Genomic DNA, 20858 nt, shown 5'->3' on the forward strand with positions numbered 1-20858 from the left:
GCTCTGCTGTTTGGATAAGGAAAAGGGAAATGAGAGTGATGCTCCAGTAACATTCTATCCCAACATTCTCCTCTCTTCCATACTTTCCCTTCTGCTCAGTTTTCTGCTTGCTTTTGAAACCAAGGAGCAAGAAAAGGAGGGGAAGAGAGGGAGGAGGTAGCTGCTAAACCACCAGCTTAGAAGGGACAGCATTTGGTGCCCCATCTCAGGCACTGGAAACCCTTGGGCCAGTGCAAAGACAGAAATTTTGTGGTGAGGGCAGGGCTAGTGCCAGACAATTTTGTGACCTAGGGTACAAGTGCTAACCACTTTCAGCTCTCCCCTCCCATTTTTTAAAAATAAGATTTGATTTTCCAGATCTAAAATGTGTTCAGTACTTGCCAATTATCATATCTTTTTTACTGGCTTCTTTTGCACACAATGGCCAGAGCACTGAAAGGTGGGAACACATTTACTTGTTCATGAGCAACTGGGTAGAATCCTGTTGGCATGCATCTCCTTATGCTGTACTCCATAGAGCAAAGGGCTAGGGGCCCAGGCTGCAATTCTATACACACTTACCTGAAAATAAGCCCCACTGAGCTAAGTGAGACTTATTCCTGAGAAGGCATGCATAAGATCGTACTGTTGGTTATGTCTTGATTTTTTTCTAATGGGCCCAATCCTAGCAAGCTTTTCCGTGCTGATACAGCTGCAATGCAGCCTTGAGGCAAGGGAACAAATGTTTACCATGAGGAGGCCTCCATGCCCTCACTGCAGGATGCAACACACGCCTTGTTGGCATGGCTGCATCAGGGCTGGAAAGTTGGATAGGACTAGGCTGTAAATGAACATTTCAGGGAAAGGGTCTAGAATATTCCTATTGGGGAGCCAGGCCACTGCAGGATTTACCCTGTGGTTATGGTCCTGTGGGTATTCTACAGAATATTTTGGGCTTTATTCAGGCTTCTTCTGATTTCTTTAGTTGGTAGTTGGCTTTTGTTGTTTTAGGCTGTCTGGTGTGTTTGTTGTTTGGCATATATATGTATATTTTTATGATTGTGTTTATTTTATGAGCTGTGTTGAATCAATTCAGAAAGAAAGGCAAGATGTAAATAAATGCATTATATATAACAAACTCTTCTTTCTCTCCCTCCCCAAAGTCAGTGCTGAACATATATCATAATTCCACAGGAATTCTGAAGAATGTGTAAGAATTTAAGATTGCTTTTTTTTTTTTTAAAAGAAGAACATTTGTAGCCCCATATGGTTGCAATGGTAGGCCTGAAAGTGTGTGGGAAATGCCTGAGGAATATTCCCCTAATCAGAAACAGGACCTCAATGTTCTCCATAGCTCCTTACCAGGACTAGAAGCAGAATAAGGCTGCAGTTCTATGCACACTTACCTAGCCCCACTGAACAGGGCTAGGTTTACTTCCAAGTGAACATCTACAGGATTATACTGTAAATTATGCAAAACAGCACAGAACAGATTTTGTAAAATAAGAAACAATTGTTCTGCTTACAGCACAATCCTGAGGAGGCCTTAGACTAACAGTCCCTTGCAGCAAACATGCCATAAAGTATGGCTCCTTGTGAGCAGGCTAGGTGGGTGGGAGAATGTGCATTGGTCTCCCTGCTCCAGATGCTGACAAGGACAAGGTAAGCTTGCACCGGCTGAGGGAGGCTGGCACAGGGTTGGAGAGGGTGGCAGGAGGGTGTTCCAGGGGTGGGGAAAGGGACGTTTTGGTGTGGGGGCAGACCAACTGGAAGGTAGATAGGGCCCTGGGGGGGGCGGGATCAGCAATGACACCTTGGGCCATGTCCTAACTCCTACTCCTGGCCCGATCAGCCTTACATGGGTGACTTGGATTTGTAAACAAATTTGCTGGCACAGATCCAAGTAACCCCACAGAAGTGGCTGACACAACATGGGGTAAGTGGGAAAATATCCCCTTACTCCAAATTGCACTCCAGCCAGCATCTACCTTGCACTGGATACAGTGCAGGCCACTCAGCCTGCCTGTTCCAGTGCAAGTTAGGATTGGGTTGCCTGAGGATTTAGCTTGCCCCCACACCAAGCTTGTGGACAGCCTTTCTTTTAGGTGAAGCCATTGCCACACACACACACACACACACACACACACACACACACACACACACACACACACTTCATTTGCAACCACAACAAAGCCCAAGTATGAGGAACTGCAATTTTGCACAAGCTTTGTCATGCTGGCCCTGACCTTCCTTCTTTGGGGCAAAGTCAGAAGATCATTGAGGTTTGGGTCCTCTGCTGATTTCACACTAGGCAACTGTGCTACTTCCTCTCATTTTCCCCAATTGGCTGTAGAGGAAACATCTGAGGTGCAAGCAAGACTGGCACATTAAGGGGTTCTCTCTTGGCGTCTTGTGCGCAAAACACCACTTGCACTATAGTGTGTGGTTATACTAGGAGTGTAGCTGTTTAAAGCAGAAATTCAACAGCTACTACATTGTAGTATATTGAGCACAGGACTCATTTTGGAAAAAGAGGGAGCCTGGTATGCAAAAAAGCCCCCACACTTTCAGGAAGCCAAGTAGAAAGAACGATCTTAGCTGCTGACATCCTAGTGAGCGTGCAACGTAGTGGCTGAGACAATCAGGATTTCTCCATTCAAAACTCATCTCTGTCATGAACTACTCACTAAGGGCTCAATCTTATCTTATCCAACTTTCCAGCACTGATGCATTCACAATGCAGCCCACAATGCAGGTAAGGGAACAGAGGTTTCCTTACTTTGAGGAGACCTTTGTGACTGTCACTCCACCACAGGATGAAGCACATACTCTTGTGGCACAGCTACATCAGTGCTGGAAAGTTGGATAGGATTTTGCTGGAGGAAATTAAAAATAGTTTCCTCTTTGGGGGGGAAACAGACCCCCCTTTTGGGTATCACCCCAGGGAACCTCCCTCACCAGGTTGACTGCTAATCAATAAAAAAAAGACAAGGAGACAAAGAGGTAATGGCTTGTTAAAGTTGCAAAAAAAGTTATTTACTTACTCCATTGAGTGTTTATTTACAGTATCTGATTAGGATCAGAGGTTCAGCTATTACTTAGAGAAAGCAAGGCCCTGGAGCTGCCTCGCCCTGCATGCCTTGTGCTCAAGATGGCCTGGGTATCAGAGCCCTGGTGTGCGCCATCTTAACAGGTCGGTGGTCAGAGGACAAGAGGAGGTACTCAGAGGACGATAAAGGTTTAGGGCCACACCCCACAAGGATCACAGAGGTAGTAAGGTCAGATGCACTGGGCCATAGCTTGCCCCTTCTGGACAGCATCCTGCCCCCTCTGGACAGCAGACGGAGTTGCACCAACTCCAACAGATTTGGTCCTAAGTAGTCTTAGGCAAGTCCCTCCTTCTTATCCTCAGGTCCCCAGCCGAAATGGCCACTGCTGCAACCTATGGGGCTGGGGCAGCCACCAGAGTTTCCTCAGGTAAGGAAACAGATGTTCCCTTACTCTCTGTAGAACTCCAGCAGCCCCAATGGGTCTCCTCAGAGCTCACCAGCTCTGCAGCTGGCACAGAACCAAAGAGGCCCATGTAGGGCTCTGTGACTAAGAAGGGGGCACAGGATATGGGGTCAGCCTCTGCCAGTCTCCGCCCCCCCTCCTGCGTCCGATCCTCCAGCCTGCCTTCCCTCCGCCCACCCTCTCCCCCCTGCCCTCCAGTTGCCCTCCCCACACCCCGAAAAGCCTCTCCGCTGGCTGGCAGCAGTACTTACTGCTAGCCACTCCATAAGGTTGTCTTTCTGGTGCCAAGTCCCAGCAAAGGCTCCATGTCCTCTTCACCAGCACAGGAGTGTCTTATGTACTTTTGCAATCGAGGCAGCATTTCAGCCATCAGTGCTGCCCCAGCATAGGATTGGGGATTTAGTTCTATAGCCTCCATTTACCAGAGGCATTCCTTTTTAATAAACACAGTTTAGGAGCTGGCTGGCAAAATATGCCTGTAAAAATCTTTTCCTGTGCTTCTAGCCTTACATGGCTCTGCTCAACTCTTATTTTCCCAGATACACTTTCTCCCTGTTCCACAGTGGCTTTCCTATGCAAAAGGTTTACTGCCACCTTGATTAACACTCTAAAGAGCCCAGCCCCTGCAAATACTGAGTGGCTAATCTGCTCCTCTATTGTTTTGCAAATATTGGCTAATTTGCCAAGACACTTAGATGTAGCCTTAAGGATGTACTTCAGTCAGGAAATAGCATCAGGTACATAAAGAATGTTTATTAAAAGCAACATAACAAACAAAGAGAGTAAAGCCCATCTACACTGGAAACATTGGATTACAAGGAATAAGATACATCAATTTAACATAAGAATGATCTGCCTTCTCTAATCTACCTCATATTTAGCTTCTAAGGTTGGATCCAAATGGGCTTCCTCTGCATCCCCAGTAAACACAGGCTTGTGCCTCCTCTTTTTATATCCCCTTTCTCCTCCTAATAAGGAAACTGGAATATTCCATAGGTTGCATGCCACAGTGCACATTGGCATTTAGGCATCTTAGCACCCAAAAAATTGATTGGCACCCTTCAGCTCTGGCTAGAGTTTTATGATATGTTGTATTTCCACCCACCTGTGGCTGGTTCCAGATCACTGAGAGGCACCATCACAGGGCCCGTGTTTGCCCTACTTCTAACCCTACTGAATTCTAAATTCCAACATATTTTCCTTTACAAATCCCATTCCATTACAGGACCCTAGTCTCAATATCCCACCATTGCAAAGTCCCCACTACCTGACATCAGAGGAGTGAATGGGAAAATGTGGAAATAAGAATGCTGGGGATGTTGTAATTTGAAGTGAGATGCCCTTTCTGCAAAATAAAGGTTGTACTGAAGTGTCCTTCCTGTAAGAGTCAGACTGGAGGGAAGTGTGAAATTACTTGAAGTAAATGGAGAAGTCAGAACTGCCTAAAGCTGATAAAGGGGGAGTTACTACTTTTGGGAATCAAAGGGGAGTAACGCACCAGGTGTTATCTGATGAGCACAAACACTGCAAAGAAAGAAACCAGGTTCTGTCAATTTGGAACTATGCCAGATACCCAAGAATTAGAAGCTACACAGGGTAGCAATAGAGGGGCAGATCATGACTCAATAGAATTAAGGCTGTTTGATTTGATGGGACCATAAGCGGGCAGGGGTGACCTACTATACTTTGTCAAGAGCTTTGCATATTGGCAGTATGACATAAAGGACAACATTTGCAAACAATTCTTGCACTGTGCTGGCAAGGTCTAATGGTTCGTATTGTTAATACATCTGAACTAAGAGTGTGACTAGGAATATACTGGTCACATTCAGCCAGTTGCACAGTGCATTGGACGTGGTAAGAAAAGTGCTTTTTAAAAAATGGACTTCTCATTTTATTTGCACAACCCCCGAGCCTAGCTATGTAGGAGGACACAACTTGCTATTTGTCCCCATCATAGAGAGGAAGATTTAACATTCCATTTCTTGAGTCGCTTCATGCATGCATGTTCATTACTTGACTACTGCACAGTCCAATGATGACTAGCACATGTGATCTAACTTCAGAAGTGGGAAGTTCATTTTACTTCAAACAATTCTTTTCAAATGTAGTCAGTTTACACAGGAGGACTGCTGGACATTAAGCATACAGAATATATGATCTGTATATGAAACTGCTTTTTTAAAAAGTCAGTGGCCCCTCTAGTCCAATATGCTTTATTCTCACTTGTGGCAGCTCTCCAAGACCTGGGATAGATGTCCTGCTACCCCAAATCTTCTTAATTGGAGAAGACATAGATTGAAATTCTGCATACCAAATGACTGAACTAGCACTGAGCTATGGTCCTCAAGGCTGAAATATAGCAAATAAACAGAACATCTGAGGACACTTTCCACTAGTGCCTCTCTTGAACCTTTTTATCTGTTACTTTACGAAGTGTATTGGTCTCAGCGTCAGCTGCTAGGCAAAAAGGTGGAGTATTAAATTAATCTAGTGACATGCACAAACCAAGTCCCTTGCTATCACAGTGAGCAGTAATTGATAGACCTATCTTCTATGAATTTCTCCAATCCCTTTTTAGCCAGTCATACTGCAAAGATGCCAAAACAATCTGTTTTAAATGCTCAGATAAACAATTTCATCTGGGAAGTAGCAATTTAAGAATGGTCACACACAGAGCCACAGAAGTCCATAATACATCTAACAGGCAACACAAAGTATATAAGGTTACCTGTGGTCTATGACAGTCACATTGCAAGGAGGAATCCCCAAAACCTCACAGCTCTGCAGAAGTTCATTCTTACGTATGTCTCCTTGATTGTAGTAATTTCCTGCCAATGACAAAGTAACTAGTAACGTACACTGCCTGAGAACACAATCCTATCCACACTTACTTGAAAGTAAGCCCCACTGACTATAATGGGGCTTACTTCTGAGTAAACACACATAAACTTGGGCTTTTCACTTAGAACAGAACATTTATCAAGATAAATAATATCAGCCTTTCAGTAGATTACATTAGAAGAATGAAACCAAGAAGATAATTTTAAGAGATACTACTAAGTTTTAAGAGATGTTGCCAAGCTGGGAAGGTCACACTGCTGCTGAAGAATAAAAACAAAATAAAAAAAATTCCTAAGCTTTAGAGATGAACAAAGCTTCTGGGCTGAAACAATAAGGCAGGTTAATTTTTAAGTGCAGGGGTGGCCAACCTTTCAACTGTAGGGCACCTGTACTTTTAACAATTGTGTGGAGGAGGGAATTTCAGCAGGTGCAGCTTGTCATGAAATTCCCTGCTCTACACAATTGTTAAAAGTACAGGAGCCAGGGTCCAGGATCCCTAAAGTTGAAAGGTTGGCCACCCCTGCTTTAGTAAATATTCTGAAAATTCAGTGGGGCTTACTCAGGTAAGCATGTACATGATTGCAGCCTTATGGTCCAATCCTATCCAACTTTCCAGTGCTGATGCAGCCACAGTGTAGTTCCAAGGTACAAACAAACATCCTGCCTCATTGCAGGATGCTATGCACACCCTATCTGCCCAGCTGCATTGGTATTGGACAATTGGATAAGACAGGGCCCTCAGTCAGCATGTCCTCTGAGGTACTAATAAAACCTAGACAATACTTAATAAAAGTACATGTTAATGGCAATTGTAAGTCTACATCAGGGGTGCCCAAACCCTGGCCCTGGGGCCACTTGCGGGAGTCTCCAATGACCCACTGGAGTTTTGTGGGAGCCCACACTGGCCCGACACAACTGCTCTCAGCGTGAGGGCAACTGTTTGATGTCTCAAACTGTTTGATATTTGACGCGCGAGGTGTGGATGAGGCCTCCCTTCACTGCTTGTTATTTCACCTCTGTGATGCAGTAGCAGCAGCAAAGGAAAAGCCAGCCTTGCTTTGTGCAAGGCCTTTTATAGGCCTTGAGCAATTCAAGACCTTCATTCATTCATATAAGTTCCATCTTTAATATATTCAATTATGTAAACTTATGTAAATTTATTCAAATTATAAATGTAAATTAGTCGTCGTCCCCCGCGGGCCCCCCACAGTGTCAGAGAGATAGTGTGGCCCTCCTGCCAAAAACTTTGGACACCCCTGGTCTACATAAATCTACCTCTCAAATAGAGCCAATTTCCTATTCATTTACTTATCTTTATAAGTTGCAGTTCCAGCTCATACATTTTTCAAATCAGAGTAGATAGTTAAACCAGGAAATAAAATATAAAAGGGAAGCCCCTAAGATATAAACACAGAATAGAATAGATATTAATATCTACAATAAGAACAAATCAGTTGTAGCAAGCAAAAGCATCTGAAAATAAAGTACATCTTCAGCTACCACCCAAAGGTATACAACAAGGGGATCAACTGCAGTACCTCTGATTCAGAGTTCCACTTAGTACAAGATTTTGGTTGTTCCCTATGGCTACAATCCTATCTACACTTTCCTGGGAGTAAGTTCCATTGACTATAATGTGACTTACTTCTGAGTAGACATGCATGGGATTGGGCTCTAAAACATTTCTACTTTGCTGTTCTGAGGGTTTGTTGGAAATAGGCCTAGGGATGGTTAAAGAACTAGGATTCCCACAGCCTTAAGGGAACCTCTCAAATGGAGGAGTAACGGTGTTCATGTCATTAGTCCCTAAGCGCAGCATGTTAAATCCTTCAGGCTAGAGATGCTGCAATGTAGAAAGGGGTATCCACTGAATTGAGTAGCAAGGGTGGTGGAAATGGAGGAAAATAGAGACCTGGAATCTGCATCAGTGTATCTCATGTGGTTTCTAGGCAGCAGAGGAAGGTTTAGATGAGAATGGTTTTATTTGTTTCAGGAAACTATATTTAGGTAAGCCTTTGTAGAGAGCACTCAGGGGACCATACAGACACCATGGTAGATAACAGAGATGTGCATTGAGTGGTGGTAGGTAAGGCAGAGCCTCCCCACTGCAATCCTTCAAGAAGTGCCACTGCCATGCGAGGCACGGAAGTGACATGGTTGGCGCTATTCTTTCCTGTTAATGTTGCTTTTGTGATGTTTACAGCTCTCTATGATCTCTCTCTCTCTTAGTACTTATAGCAATATAATCTGTTTATAAATTTTATTAGTGTAAACTGCTTGCGAACCAGGGATGTGCAGTGGGTGGGGAGGCAGGTGAGGCAGAGCCTCCCCACCAGAGTCTTTTGAAAAGCGCCACCACTGTGTGAGGTGCAGGGTGGGGAGGCAGGTGAGGCAGAGCCTCCCCACCTGAGTCCTTTGAATAGTGCCAATGTGTGAGGCGGGGGGGGGGAAGGAAGAGAGGCAGAGCCTCACCTCCAGAGCCCTTTGAAAAGCGGCACTGCTGTGTGAGGCATCCAAGCATCCACAACTCATGTGCAAAGCTTGGGTGCCTCACATGGCACAGGCTCTTTTCGAAGGACTCCGGTGGGGAGGCTCTGCCTCTCTTCCTTCCCCCCCACCCCCCGCCTCGCACATTGGCACTATTCAAAGGACTCAGGTGGGGAGGCTCTGCTACACCTGCCTCCCCACCCACCACCCGTCCCTGGTGGATAAATAAATAGCCTTTCAGTGGTATTATTCTGTCATGACAGTGGTCATAGTGTCAAAGCCATACTGTGTCCTGTTGGCCTTGTGCGACGTCATAAGCAGCAGCACCCTTCCACAGCGCTGTGACGTCATAAGGAGCCCTGAGCTAGCGACTGGTGCCCCCAGACAAGAACAACCTGGTTGAGCATCCAGAGAGGGAGGGAGGAGGCGTGATTGGCAGTTGGCGCGGTGACGTCATGCCAACCCAGCGCGCGCCACCCTCCCCCGAGCCGCGCGGAAGTTACGGTTGCTAGGCAACGCTCTCCCTCTCTCTCACCTGTGGACCCACAGAGCAGCCACAGCCGGGCGGCTCGCGCCAGGCTGAGGATGCTGGGCGCGAAGAACATCGCTTCGTCATCAGGGTGCGCCGTCACAAACAGAGCTCGTAGCCCCCCGCCGTCGTCGCTCCGCGGTCCGTCGGCAAAGAGCGTCCGGCCATCTCTCCACTTCGCTTTGTGAGAGCGCCGAAGCCACCAGCTCGAGAGTAACCATAGCAACAGGGGCAAAGAAAGCAGCAGCAGAAGCGTAGTTAGGGGAACTGCGGCCACCATAGTGACCCAGGCGACGAGAACACGGAAGGGACCGAGGTGGTCCGGGTGGAAACCGGTGCCACCGCGGGTGTGGTTCCGGATGTGCAAAGGACCCTACTGAGGCTGGGGAGCCACTGTGTTGAGTCTCACTGCCTGAGACTGAGGACCCAGTGTTGTCCTGCCCCCCTCCCTGGACCTTGCCTGCCACCCCCACCCCTGTTAGGCCCTCCCAGCACTGCACCCAGGGAGGGAGCAGAAGTCACCATGAAGCCTGCACCAGTGAAAGCTCTGTGAGCACCATTGTTAGCTGAGCAGGGCAGGGACACCATCTCCTGAGAGCTGAAGGGTGTACCAGATGCCTCCCCCTGTACCTGTTGGTGCTGTAGCCCAGTGGTCTTGAACCTTTCTCTTGCCACGACCCCAATAATTAAATAGCATATGACACCTGGGATCCCACTATGGATCCCACACCCCTTCCCAGGACTCTGTCTACCCACCCTGTTGCCACTCACTCCCTGCCCTTGTCATGCTGTCCCGGCACTGTTCACTGTAACCAAATATTCTTTATTGGAGAGAGCAGAAAAAGTCACCCTGAGGCTTCTTAGAGAGAGCGGAAAATCTTACCATGAAGCCTGACACTAGTGAAAGCTGTTTTTGCACCATTGGTAAGAACCTGAGCAGGACTGGGACACGGTCTGCTGGTACCTGAAGGGGCACACTGAATGCCTCCCCCTTTGCTTGGTGGTGCTCTAGTCCTGTAGTCTTCAAGCTTTTTCATTCCTGAAAGTTGCCATGACCCCAGAACTGAGCCTTTGTGACCTCATTGGGGTCCCACACCCAAGGTTGAAGAACAGTGCTCTGTTGTGAAAGAGGAAGAGGCAAGAGTCACCTGCAGGGTTGTAGGTGAATTAGGCCCCAATCCTAACCAACTTTCCAGCACTGGCATAGCTGTGCTAATGGGGGTGTGCTGCATCCTGCAGCTGGGTGCCAGTCACTGATTGCTCTACTTTCTCATCTAACAAGCTGGGGAGCCCTGCAGATGCTCGCATAGGGCTCCCTGCACCCCAGGACAGCTGCTGCGGGGACTGGTGAGTGCATCCCAGTCCCTGCAGCCCTCCTAAGTGCTGTGATCCTGAGGATCACATAGCTGCCTCCCCCCTGTCCCCACCCCTGAAGGGGAAAGAGGCCAGGGCCTTCAGTCATGACACCCCAGTTTGAATACCACTGCTTTAAGCCATTTCTGCACAACTTTGCATATACACAACAGCGATCAAATGTGTGCAGCTGTGGACCAGGCAAAAATGCAGTGTTATTATAATTTCCAGTTTAATACAAAAACATGTACAGCAATGGGGGGGTGTCTGGGTGAGTGTGAGCTAATTGCCTGAGGGGACACTTCCTCTTCCCACCCCAGCACCACCTAGGAAGAACAGACACAGCTGCAGCTCCTTTGTATTAATTTAGATTATTGGGTGAGTGACCTGTTTTCTTATGCTATGTGAAATACCGTGCATGTAGATGTGCTAAACATACATTTACTTAGAACTAAATCCCACTAAGTGCCATAGAACTTACTCTTTAGAAAGTATATACAGGATTGTAGCCTAGGTCTGATGTGCCAGATGTCATACTGGGAATGTGTGGCAGAAGCCAAACCTGAACACAGATTTTTCAGAACCAAATTTAGTACTCTGTATATATATGCTTCACAAACTTTCAAAATATCAAGAGAAAGAGAAGTGAGGGTTTGGGCAGTGAACTAGTCAGGTTTCTTCAGGCAGTGACATCATTAGGGTTTGCGTCACCCAGTGCGGGAGGCCAGCACATCATCCTCATGCAGTGGGTGGGGCAATGCCCCAGGTGGTGGGTGTGGTGATCTACCATTGCCCCGCCCCCACTGGTTTTTTTGGCTGTACCCTTTGATAGAATAAAGATATTTCAATGCAGTTTGTTTCATCACATTCTGCATGAAATTACACATTGATATATAACATGATGGTATTATTTTTGCAAACTGTGATTTTGGTCACTAGTGGTGTCACCTCCCCCCAGGGTGTCAACTTACTAACACCTTATTGGAGCAGTTCTCAAACTTTTAGCACTGGGACCCACTTTTTAGAATGACAGTCTGTCCAGGACCCATCATAAAGCAAATTAAAATAAATAATTATAAATAAAGTAAAATAAATAAGGGAAAGCCAGCCCTGTTCCACCAAGTGAATTTTCTCTGTAACCTGCATGCAATAATACTCCTTCCCCCCCCCCAAAATCACTAAGATTTGTACCTCTACCCAGTTCAATTTAAGTTCTTATATTTCAAGCACATCACTATCAGGACCCACCTGGCTTTACAAGTCTGAGAGCCCAATCCTATGCCTGTCTACTCAGAAGTAAGTCCCATTACAGTCAGTGGGGCTTACTCCCAGGAAAGTGTGGATAGGATTGCAGCTTAAAACAAAAAGATTCACCTTATCCAGTCAAGCCTCTGTTTCTTTATTTTTAGGGGGGGGGCTGCCTTCTGGAGCATTTGTTGAACTCTATTTGCATCAAATCAGGACCATTCTGGTGGCCTCACATTTCCCTTTGCCTGAACTGCCCAGAAGCCAAGGCACGTTTGCTTACTTGTGAGTAAACGCAACCATATGGCTTAGTTTTGCTTTCCATAGAGCAGCTTGGCAGGGAGCTACATTAGGCAGCTTGGAGGGAGGGACCTCCTTCTCAGGTGTTTTTTGGGGGCTACATTCATCAGGACCATTCTGGTGTTGCTGGATTCCTCTCAGCCTGCCCTTTCCGACGGACTAAGGCAAGTTTGCCTACTTGTGAGTAAATGCATGATAGGCTCGGTTTCACTTTCCATTGGGCTCCATGCATTTTTTGTTTTCCGGTTGTTTGCCAATACTTTTGGTAGAAAGGAGATAATTCATTCCCATTTTTTGCATTGCATTCTGCTGGAAATTCCTCATCCAACGGTATATAACATGATGGTGTTACTCCTAACCACCGCAATTTTAGCGCATCACCCTCCCAGTGAGTGTCACTCCCCTTTGCGCGTCACCCGGTGCGGTCTGCACCCCCCCACACCCCCTTAGTGACGCCACTGTCTTCAGGTGTTAGGAAAGTAGTTCTCTGTTTTTATTTCATTTAGAAAATACTTTCAAAACCATTTTCCCCGTTTGCTAGAGGATGTTTCTGTATCTCTTTAAAAAATATATTTAAATCCCATACATTATACAGTGTATGTATTTTTAAGCCCTGACTGATTCAAATTCTTCTAGCCTGAATGCCCTGCAGATGGTTTAAAAACAGAAATACTCAGAGCAAATATAAGCCACTATTTAAATATAAGGAAAAAAAGCTATGAATCCTTGTTGCTGCATTTATTGCTGCTCTGCCCAGGTGCCCTTTTGCCTGGATTGGTATCTCTCCATACCAGTTTTCCTTGTAGAGTATTGCAAAAGCAGTTGTATGATAAACATTTATTTATTACATTTATTTCTCACTGTTTCTTCAAGGAGCTCCAGGTAGCATACTAGTTTTCCATTTCTCCATTGTGTCCTCACAACAACTCTGCAAGGTTGGGTAGGGGAGAGGTCTGCCACAGAGGCTTATGGCTAGGCAGAGCCCCAAACCCAGTCTAGTGCAACAATTTCACCAGTACATTACATTGACTCTCAAATTATCACCTTTTAACAGGCAGAGATAATGTGCTGTTAACAGACAGAAAGCAAAGGTGAAGCTTAATGATCAGTGCTGTAATTTCTATGCTCAGAAACATGTCACTTGTTGATTTTTCAGTTTTTGTGTTTTATGTGGTTCCTCAAAAGTACAAAGACTGTTCTTAAAAGCACTCTGGATCTCCTTTGATTTTCATAGAAAAGTCAAGTAACATGCTGGGTAGTGCAAGCAAGTACATGTTTACTCAGAAGTAGCCCTATTGAATTAATTGGGATTTACACCTGGGCAAGTGTGGATTGCCTCTTCAGTCTCTCCCTCTGAAAGAAATAGGGCTTCAAAATGTTTAACTTTGATTGGATTGTGCCCAGTGTATGTGTGTGTGTGCATATGTAAGGATAAAAATACATCTAAAGGAATAGGGCATAGTTTGAACAAAAGATGCAATTTTTTTTTTTGTTTTGGGTGATGCAAACATTTGTATTCTCTTAAGAGATAGGAAAAGCATATTCTAAAATGGCTACAATGTGGCCAGTAATAGCTTACAACCAAAACATTATAAAAAGCAAAATAAACCAGGAAACTAAGACATAGAATTTAGCAGTGCAATCCAATGCATGTTTACTTGGGAGTAGGTTCTACTGTGTCAGTGAGACAGAGAGGACACTCCTATACAAGTCAACTCAGAAGTCAGTCTCAGTCTATCCAATGGGGCTTACTCCCAGGAAACCATGTATAAGATTAGTCTGGCAACCCAATCTTATGTAGTCTAGTCAGAAGTAAGTCCCATTAGATTCAATGGGGCTTACTCCCAGGAAAGTGTGGATGGGATTGGGCTGTTAAGGTACAATCCTATGCACACTTACCTGGAATCAAGGCCCATTAAACTCAGTGGGACTTCCTTCTGAGTAGACATGCATAAAACTGCACTTTTTGGATTTGTTGCTTCCAGGAAAGGGTGCATAAGATTGCACTGTAAAGTAAAGCAGTGTTTCTTAAGGTTTCTCCTCTGCTGTACGACTTCACATGGTCCATCTATTTGAAGTACCACCAGAAGTAACTGGCAATGACATTTTGCCAGTTACTTCTGAATTCAGAGGCCAAATGCAGCATGATAAACACCAGTAAGAGGCTCAGGGTGGATGGAAGGGCTTCTGGGTGGCAGGTGTGCAGGGGGACTTGTGAGTACCACCAGACACCACTTCAAGTACCACTGGTGGTACCTGTACCCCTGGTTGAGAAACACTAAACTAAAGCATTCTGAGCAGAGATCCCCCACCATAGTCTGAAGTAGTTCCTACTACCTATGCATGTTAAGTTCTTATTGTAAGAAACATAATTAACAATTTAATGGGGGGGTTAGGTTTATGAATTGTTCATCTATATTGTTACACACTCTGTGGGTTAGGAAAGGGTTACAAATGGGTTCTAATACAATTATAAACAAATGCATAAATAAAACTATAACCCTGACATCTAGAAATTGGCCAATTCTTACAGTCCAAGCCTATGCATGTCTACTCAGAAGTAAGCCCTACTGAGTTAAATGGGGCTGACTCCCAGGAAAGTGTAGATAGCAGCCTTGGAGCCAAGTCCTCTGCATGTCTATTCAGAAGTAAGTTCCTTTATAGTCAATGTGGCTTATTCCCAGGAAAGTGTGGATAAGACTGCAGAGTCCAAGCCTAGCCATGTCTACTCAGAAGTAAGTCCCATGATAGTCAATGGGGCATACTCCCAGGAAAGTGAGGTTAGGCTTGTAGCCTGAGAGCCAAATTCTATATGTGTCTACTCAGAAGTAAGTCCCATGATAGTCAATGGGGCTTACACATAAGAACAGTCCCACTGGATCAGGCCAAAGGCCCATCTAGTTCATCTTCCTGTATCTCACAACTGCCCACCAAATGCATCTGGCATTCTGACATAGCCCATTTCTAAAATCAGGAGGTTGCACATACACATCATGGCTTGTAACCCATAATGGATTTTTCCTCCAGAAACCTGTTCCCCTTTTAAAGGCATCCAGGCCAGTCCCATTATAGTCAGTGCGGCTTACTCCCAGGAAAGTGTGGCTAGGCTTGTAGCCTGAGAGCCCAAGCCTATCCATGTCTACTCAGAAGTAAGTCCCATTATAGTCAGTGGTGCTTACTCCCAGGAAAGTGTGGCTAGGCTTGTAGCCTGAGAGCCCAAGCCTTCCTACTCAGAAGTAGGTCCCACTATAGTCAACAAGGCTATAGTCCCAGGTAAGTGGATAGAATTTCAGCCTTACTCCTTCCCTCCCCAAGTTTACAGCTAGATCTTTGTTTCCTAGTTTGTTAATTTAATCCTGGTGAAATCCTGCATTCCCATTGGCTACAGCTCGGCTGCTTTCCCGCCCTCCTGTCAGGATGTCCATTGCTTCCGCTCTCTGATTGGACAGCGCTCCATCAGTCAATCAATAAAAAAGTCCCAGAGCCCCGAGCCGCACTTGTCACATTCGCCCACACTGGGCGCCGTGCTCTCTTCTCCTATTGGTACGTTGTCCAGGATAACGCCCCCTAATCCTTGGCGTCCCCATTGGTCAGGACGGGGTCCTGGCAGGGGTGTAGGGAGGGATTTTTTTAAAATCCCTCCAAACCTCAGCATTTCTTGCTGGCCTCTGGCAGAAAAAAAACACAATAAAACATAACCTTCTTTGTATTCTTTTTATTCCTTCTATTTTATTCCAAACCATTCAATGAATTAAACCTGCCCAGCCTTGCTATGCAGCTGCCAGGACTTGGAACGCTAAGGAGAGGGGCGGGGCCTCCTGAGCGCGCGGGGGGGAATGGGGGAAGGGAGGGAGGGGGAGCCAAGATGGCGGCCGAGGAGGAGGTGCTGAGGCGAAGGTGAGGCTCGGTGGAGCACGGCCGCGCTCGCCCTGCCGACGAGGGTAGGTGGGGCGGGGGCGGTGATGGCGGAGGGGCGGCCGCTGGAGGCGGGAGGAGCGGCCCTGAGGGGGCGCTGTGGGAGCCTGAGGGGGCGGGCACTGCAGGGGGGGCGGCGGAGACCCCTCAGGTGCAGGCGGGGGGCGGCCGCAGGAGGAGCGGTGGGGGAGGGGAATCTGACAGTTGGGGGTGTGTGGCCTTGAGGGGGGGAAGGAGCGCAGGGATCCCCGAGTGGAGTTGTCAGGAGATCAGGGGGAGGCAGCTGGTGCTTGGTGAGTGTGAGAAATCCTCATGATATAAGGGAAGTGTGTGTGTGAGAGAGAGAAACCCTCAAGATATGTAAGGTGAGTGTGTGTGTGTTAGAAACCCTCATGATATACAAGGGGGTGAGTGAGTGTGAGTGTGTGAGAAACCCTCGTGATATGTAAGGGGGATGTGAGTGTGAGAAACTCTCATGATACGTAGGGGGGATGTGAAAAGCCCTCGTGTTATGCAAGGGGGGGTGATCCCCCCACAGGGAAAGGAGGGATACCATCCTAAGCCAGTGATTTTCAGCCTTCTTCATCTCAGGGCACACTTACAAGGCCCTAAAATGGTTAAGTTACACCATCACTAGACTATTAACAAGACTATTTGACCGTGCTGCTGGTGTGCGGGGTAGTGGTAGTGGTGGTGGTGGTTCACATTTCCCCCAATGGCCTTTCCAATAAATGACTCTTCCCCAATCTCCTGTGGCATATATGGCGCTACTAATAAATGACCCTTCCCTGAGCTTCTGTGACACACTTCCGGACCACTCATGACATACAAGTGTGCCATGGCCCAGCGGTTGAAGATGACTGTCCTAAGGCCTAGTCATTATATAGGAAGGAGGTTGGGATAGGGCAGGAGTTAGAGACATGAGATATTGGGGGTGGGGGTGAAAGAGATCATGTTTTTGGAGGTGAAAGGAACAGGTGGCAAAGGGGATGAGGAGACATTATCAAGGTTTGGGAAAGTGTGTGTGTTTGATTAGGGTCAGTCAGGTTCCTGGAGCAGGGAAATATAACACAGGGAGGAGGGCTGAGTAAGGAACTTAAGTAGGGAGAGAAGTTGGAGTCAGAAAGTGAAGTAGGTAGAGAAGTTCTGGTTGAAGTATTATTATTAACAGTACTTATATATTGCTTTTCAACAAAAAGTTCACAAAGCGGTTTACAGAGAAAATCAAATAATTAAATGGCTCCCTGTCCCAAAAGGGCTATCAGTCTAAGGATGCAAAAGAACACCAACAGATAGCCACTAGAAAAGACACTGCTAGGGTGAGTACACTCACCCTGCTAAATATAAAAGGAGCACCCACTTGAAAGTAGGGAGAGGAGTTGCAGTAGGTCAGAGTGCTGGAGGTGGAATAGGAGTTTGGAGATCAGAAAAGAAGGTGGATAAAGAAACTAGGCAGTTGGGAAGGAAGGAATCCAGAGTCTTGGCAAGTGAAGTGAGACACGATTGTAATGTACTGTTTATCTAAAATGATTACGTGTAGTGCAGTAGCAGGGGTGGTGTTGGGAGTGACCAGGGAGGCAGTAGCCTAGGCTAGGTCAAGTCCTGAGCCATCAGCACTGGTGGTAGTGACAGCAACCAATGTGCCATTAGTGGGTGGGTAGGTGGGAGGGAGGGGGAGTTTTGTGTAGGGCCCTCATCATCCTTTTGTTGGTAGGTGCAGGTGGGGAGGGCTGTTCTGGTGCTGGGGGTGACTGATATAACAAGGGGGCTGATCAAGGAGAGGAAGAATGAAAAGAGCAGCTTAGAATGAGGGGTGTTGGAAGTAGGCGTGTGTTACAAAGTGTCATGCACATTGGTGTGTTTGTGCATATAATACAAGAGAGGGAGAGACAGTATCAAGCTAATATTATCATCATGCAAACTGGTCTCTGACAATGGGGATGTGGATGGAAGGATAATTGGCTGTAGAGATCAGGCGAGGTTGTCTGATTGGGTTGCGTGTATTATGTTTTCTGTAGCACCATGAGTGTACACAAGTGGCATGTACTGTTAATCATAGGCTGAGACTTGAGAAAGCATGGGGCATAAGTGTGCAGAAGCAGCACCACTGCTTTTTTTTTTGCACTTAGAACACTATTGTTTTGCTTAAAAAAACAGCGGCAAAGGAACTGTGGAGTAAAGACAGAGAGAAGTCTTGAGTTGGGGCAGGGAGGGAGAGAAGAGATGAAGTTGGGATTGATGACATAAGCTTTGGCTGATGTATAAAGACGGAACACGTGGAGCTATGTTCTGTTTTGCCAAGGCAGGGAGTGAGAACAGGAGCCAGAGGGTCTCTTATCAGTGTTTAATGCTAGTTGTCTGCATCAAGCCCTCAGGTTGGGGAAGGCTACAATATGCATAAATGGCGGAAGTGGTTGTGTTTGTGTTTTGCATAATTAGAGAGCATAGGTTACATTATGTGGAGCTCCTAATGTAGGGTTTGGTAAGGGTCATGACAGTTGACAGTCTGTTCTAGTGGCTGTCTGCTGGTATTCCTTGGCATCTTTTTAGATTGTGAGCCCTTTTGGGACAGGGAGCCATTTAGTTATTTGATTTTTCTCTGTAAACCGCTTTGTGAACGTTCAGTTGAAAAGCGGTATATAAATACTGTTAATTAAATTAATTAAATGAGGAAGAAGTGGCAAGTTCAGGCTGGGGAAGTCCCAGGCAGCCGTAGTCATCTTTCTGTGGGCATGTAGTATATGTCTAGACACTGTGGGTAGGTGGGACACAGCTGTACTATCTCGCTTCTGTGAAATGTTGAAAGAGGAGTTGCCTCATGCTCAAAGGCAACCCATTTGCAAAAGCTGCAGGTTCAAAAACACACCTCCTTGTCTGCTACCTGGTTGCTCGCCAAGTTGGGGCATGCACAGTGCTGGTGCTGATGTTGGCACTCAGTGGTTCGCTCGGGATTTTTGTAAGCATCCCAAGCCTCTGCTGGTCTGCATGACTGAGGCCTTGATGAAAGCGGTTTATTCTAAAGCTGCTCTCAGGTGACATCACAGAATTATGCCTGCTACAAAGCTCCTGGAGCTTCCCCACTTGTTGGAAGCAGCTCTTGATTGATGTTGCATAGGCGTTTGTTCTGTTCATTGCAGCTGGCTGCTATGCATGCAGTATGCTCATACGGTCATAACTATTGCTGAAAGTTATTCCAAAGCCCTCCTATTTGTACATCTCCTATGTGTGAGGCATGGCTGTTTGTTCCTCTTAACTGTCAATTGTTCATAGGTATTCCTTGCTCTCTTTGGCTAGATCATTGTGACAGTGTGAAAGAGAATGAGTAGTGTGTAAGATATTTGGTTGTGGGAACAGCTGTAGTTTAGTACAGAAGGGCCCAGCTTCAATCCCAGGCATCTTACTTGTCTGAAATACTGAAGAAATGCTGCCAGTCAGTGGCACCAATGGGGACTGACTCAGGCTGCTTTATATTACAGTACCTGGTTCACATCCCTGCTCTGCCACCAGCTTACTAGATAACCCCCCCCCCCCATAGGAATGATAAGAGAGAGCAGTTTGCCAGCAGGCTAATAATGACCTGCTGTTCAATATTGGTGAGAAATGCTCTGAACTCATGTATGGGCTGAGAATGATTGTTAACAATTTAGACTTCTTTCCACCTATCCTGTGGTCTCCAGGTAAGTCCCAGTATTTATTTTATGTGCTGTGAGATAGGTTAGGCTAGGCTGAGAGGTTGGTAGTTCACAGGAGGCCAGCCCAAGGAGACCTGGCATCTGCATGTGAGCATCTCTCCTGACTCTGTGCAACAGAAAAGGCCCAGAGGCTGTGGCTCTTTGAGGAGGAGAGATGGATGCTCAGCACTGGTTTATACACACAGCGGAAAGAGGTAGTGGTAGAATGGATTGTACCACTTTAGATTTGGGTGAAGGGATATTCAACAATATGATTCAATGCAGTTTTTAACACTCTTCAAATATTAAAATCAGTGCAGCAAGCAAAGGGTGAGCTGGAACCTTTCTTCCTGATGTGACAGATCTTCCATTGTGGGGAATTCATGAAGCAAGGGTGTCTTCCATCTGTAGTCTTAAGTGATACATGCCACTTTACCCCTGTTTTCCCACTTGATGTACATGATGACCAGGCCTTAGTAGGGCAGGATGGGGACAGTTTCAAGAGGTGCAGAGATATCCTGTGGACTTGCTTGCTCAGGGAAAGGTTATTTCAGACTTGTCAATGGTGTATGGCAAGAAGCCCTTTTCATTGACTTGAGGTTAGTGGCTAGCTTTTGAAGTTATTTTAACATGCACCAAATTAGTAGTGGTATTTGTTGAAATGTGGGTTAGTACAAGATTTTTTGCAGGCTGATCACTTTGTGTGTCTTCATTTTGTATGGTTGGGTTATTGTGTCTGGATAACTGGTTGGATGTGGTCACCTGTTGGTTGCTGTCCAGTTGTACTAAGCATCATGAGACAGCCTGATACTGACTATTCTATATGTCTGTGGAAGAGGGTATCTAATGCAGTTCACTCTGGTCTTTCTACCTGATGGACTGGGGGATGTATTTGATGCACTGTGGCATAATACTTGATCTTGTACAAGGCCCTTGGAACAATAGCTAACTGCCATAGAATGGGTTGCAGGGTGGTTCTGCTGTAAAGATAGCATCTTTCTACTGGCTTTTGATTGGAATCT

General features: G+C 46.1%; 2 protein-coding genes across 8 annotated transcripts in view; one reads left to right on the forward strand and one right to left on the reverse strand.

Annotated features, from left to right (window-relative positions):
* PIGL (phosphatidylinositol glycan anchor biosynthesis class L) overlaps positions 1 to 9635 on the reverse strand; it is a 60460-nt gene extending 50825 nt beyond the window's left edge. Inside the window, exons 1-2 of the mRNA XM_066635391.1 lie at positions 9359 to 9635; positions 6224 to 6323 (exon numbers count right to left, since the gene is read on the reverse strand). Of these exons, the coding sequence (XP_066491488.1) occupies positions 6224 to 6323; positions 9359 to 9632 (374 nt within the window). The 5' untranslated portion in view covers positions 9633 to 9635. The remainder of the gene's footprint in view (positions 1 to 6223; positions 6324 to 9358) is intronic.
* Positions 9636 to 16103: 6468 nt separating this feature from the next.
* NCOR1 (nuclear receptor corepressor 1) overlaps positions 16104 to 20858 on the forward strand; it is a 120844-nt gene continuing 116089 nt past the window's right edge. For 6 of the 7 annotated variants that reach the window (XM_066634788.1, XM_066634792.1, XM_066634790.1 and 3 more), the window contains exon 1: positions 16113 to 16191. The gene's annotated coding sequence lies outside the window, so the exon portion shown is untranslated. Of the gene's footprint in view, positions 16192 to 20858 lie in introns of all 7 variants that reach the window. The other variant, XM_066634789.1, reaches the window with a different exon arrangement.

This window comes from Tiliqua scincoides, chromosome 8 (assembly GCF_035046505.1).
Source record: "Tiliqua scincoides isolate rTilSci1 chromosome 8, rTilSci1.hap2, whole genome shotgun sequence".
Taxonomy (NCBI): domain Eukaryota; kingdom Metazoa; phylum Chordata; class Lepidosauria; order Squamata; family Scincidae; genus Tiliqua; species Tiliqua scincoides.